At 58.7% G+C, this 1,606-nt stretch overlaps 1 protein-coding gene across 1 annotated transcript in view; it reads left to right on the top strand.

The window, feature by feature from the left end:
- Positions 1–1,083: 1,083 nt before the first annotated feature.
- Positions 1,084–1,606, top strand: part of KCNA3 (potassium voltage-gated channel, shaker-related subfamily, member 3) — a 2,839-nt gene continuing 2,316 nt past the window's right edge. Inside the window, exon 1 of the mRNA XM_006865999.1 lies at positions 1,084–1,318. Within this exon, the coding sequence (XP_006866061.1) occupies positions 1,084–1,318 (235 nt within the window). The remainder of the gene's footprint in view (positions 1,319–1,606) is intronic.

A 1,606-nucleotide genomic window follows, 5' to 3' on the forward strand; every position in this document is an offset into this window, starting at 1 on the left:
GTCGTGCTCTCCCGCCCCACCCCACTCCATCCCAACGACAGACATAATCATAGCTACAATTGGACTTTCTAACCACACAGATTGTTGTTGTTGCTGTAGGATGTGGTAAACAGTGAGTTTTCAACCCCTGGCAACCCCATGTGACAGAGTAGAACTGCCTCATAAGGTTTTATAGTCTGTAATCTTTAAGGGAGGAGCCCTGGTTGCTCGGTGGTTAACCACTTTCGGCTAACCCAGAAGTTGGCGCTTCATCAACCTCTCCATGGAAGAAAGCTGTGGCAGCCTGCTCCCCTAAAGATTACAGCCTTGAAAACCCTATAGGGCAGTTTTACTCTGTCCTATAGAAATACTATGAGTAGGAATCACCTAGATGACAATGAATTTGACTGGGGGAGGGGAGGCTTAATCTTTTTTTCTGTTCAGTCTTTATGGGGACAGGTTCCTAGAGTGGCTGCATGGGTTCCTTTAGCAGCTGAGAGCCCAACCAGCATCTTCCATACCGTTTTGCCATGAGGGTTTTCTTCTTATTTTCCCACCAAGAGGAAAACTCACTGTACTTAAAAAGACTAAGCTGCCAACATCAATCCCACTAGAGAGTTGGTCCTCGCTTCTTCCCAATAGCAAAAATCTCAACTAAGAGGTGTGAACTATTCGCACCAGAAGCGAGGTCACCCAATGCATTTAATAACCCATTTTCTTCAGACTTCCATACAAAAGCCATCAGCACCCATTACTCGGTTTGGCTTTCTATCCAAATGGGGGTTAAATTATTTAGATATCTCCTCTCCTGACCATATTCTACCCTCAAATGAGCTCAGGATGTTGGCACCAGGCCTAGTACTTCCAAGGCCACCTCTAGGGCCGAACACTTCTCTGCTTTGTCGTTCCCTAGAGCCTCCCTCCGCCTTTGGCTACCTGGGCCTCGCCAGCCTTGCCTCTCTCAAGCGGGCCCAGGTGAAATGTGGAGGGCAAGGAAGTCAGGCGCTCGCCAGGTCACAGGAAAAACTTGCCTGGCTCGGGGGTCGAGAAGAGCCCTGAGTCGGGGACCGAGCCACGCGGAGGAGTGGGGACCAGAAGCGGGCCATGCACCGCAGCCGTATTCCCCAAGGGCGCCCCGGCTGGACCGCAGGACAGGGGACACCGAGGTGCAAAACCAGAGTGCGTGCGCCAGGCGAGGGGCGAGGAGGCGCAGGCTGGCGACACTCGGGGGAGCGGGGCGCGCGCCCGCGCAGTGGGCGGGAATCCGGAGGGGCCGCGGAGGGGCGGGCGGGAGCGCGCCCGCGGGGAGGGGGCGGAGGGGAGCGAGGAGGAGGGCTGAGGAGGAGTCTCTTGGAGGAGTCCTGCGGCTGAGGCCAGACCCAGACAGAACCCTCGCGGCGACGGCGGCAGCGGCGGCGGGGCGGCGGCAGCAACAGGCGGCGGGCTGGGCTCAGGGGCGGAGGCGACCGAGGGGCGGGGAGCGCGAGGTGGAGACGCGGCAAGGGAGCTGCCGCTTCCCAGCCGCAGGGACAGAACCTCAGCCTCCTGCGCTCGCCACCGCCGCCCTCCGCCAGCTACCGGGGGCCCGCGCCCTCCCCAGCAGCCCACCAGCGGCGGCGGCGCACAC

The sequence above is a fragment of the Chrysochloris asiatica genome, unplaced genomic scaffold (genome assembly GCF_000296735.1).
Source record: "Chrysochloris asiatica unplaced genomic scaffold, ChrAsi1.0 scaffold00085, whole genome shotgun sequence".
Taxonomy (NCBI): Eukaryota; Metazoa; Chordata; class Mammalia; order Afrosoricida; family Chrysochloridae; genus Chrysochloris; species Chrysochloris asiatica.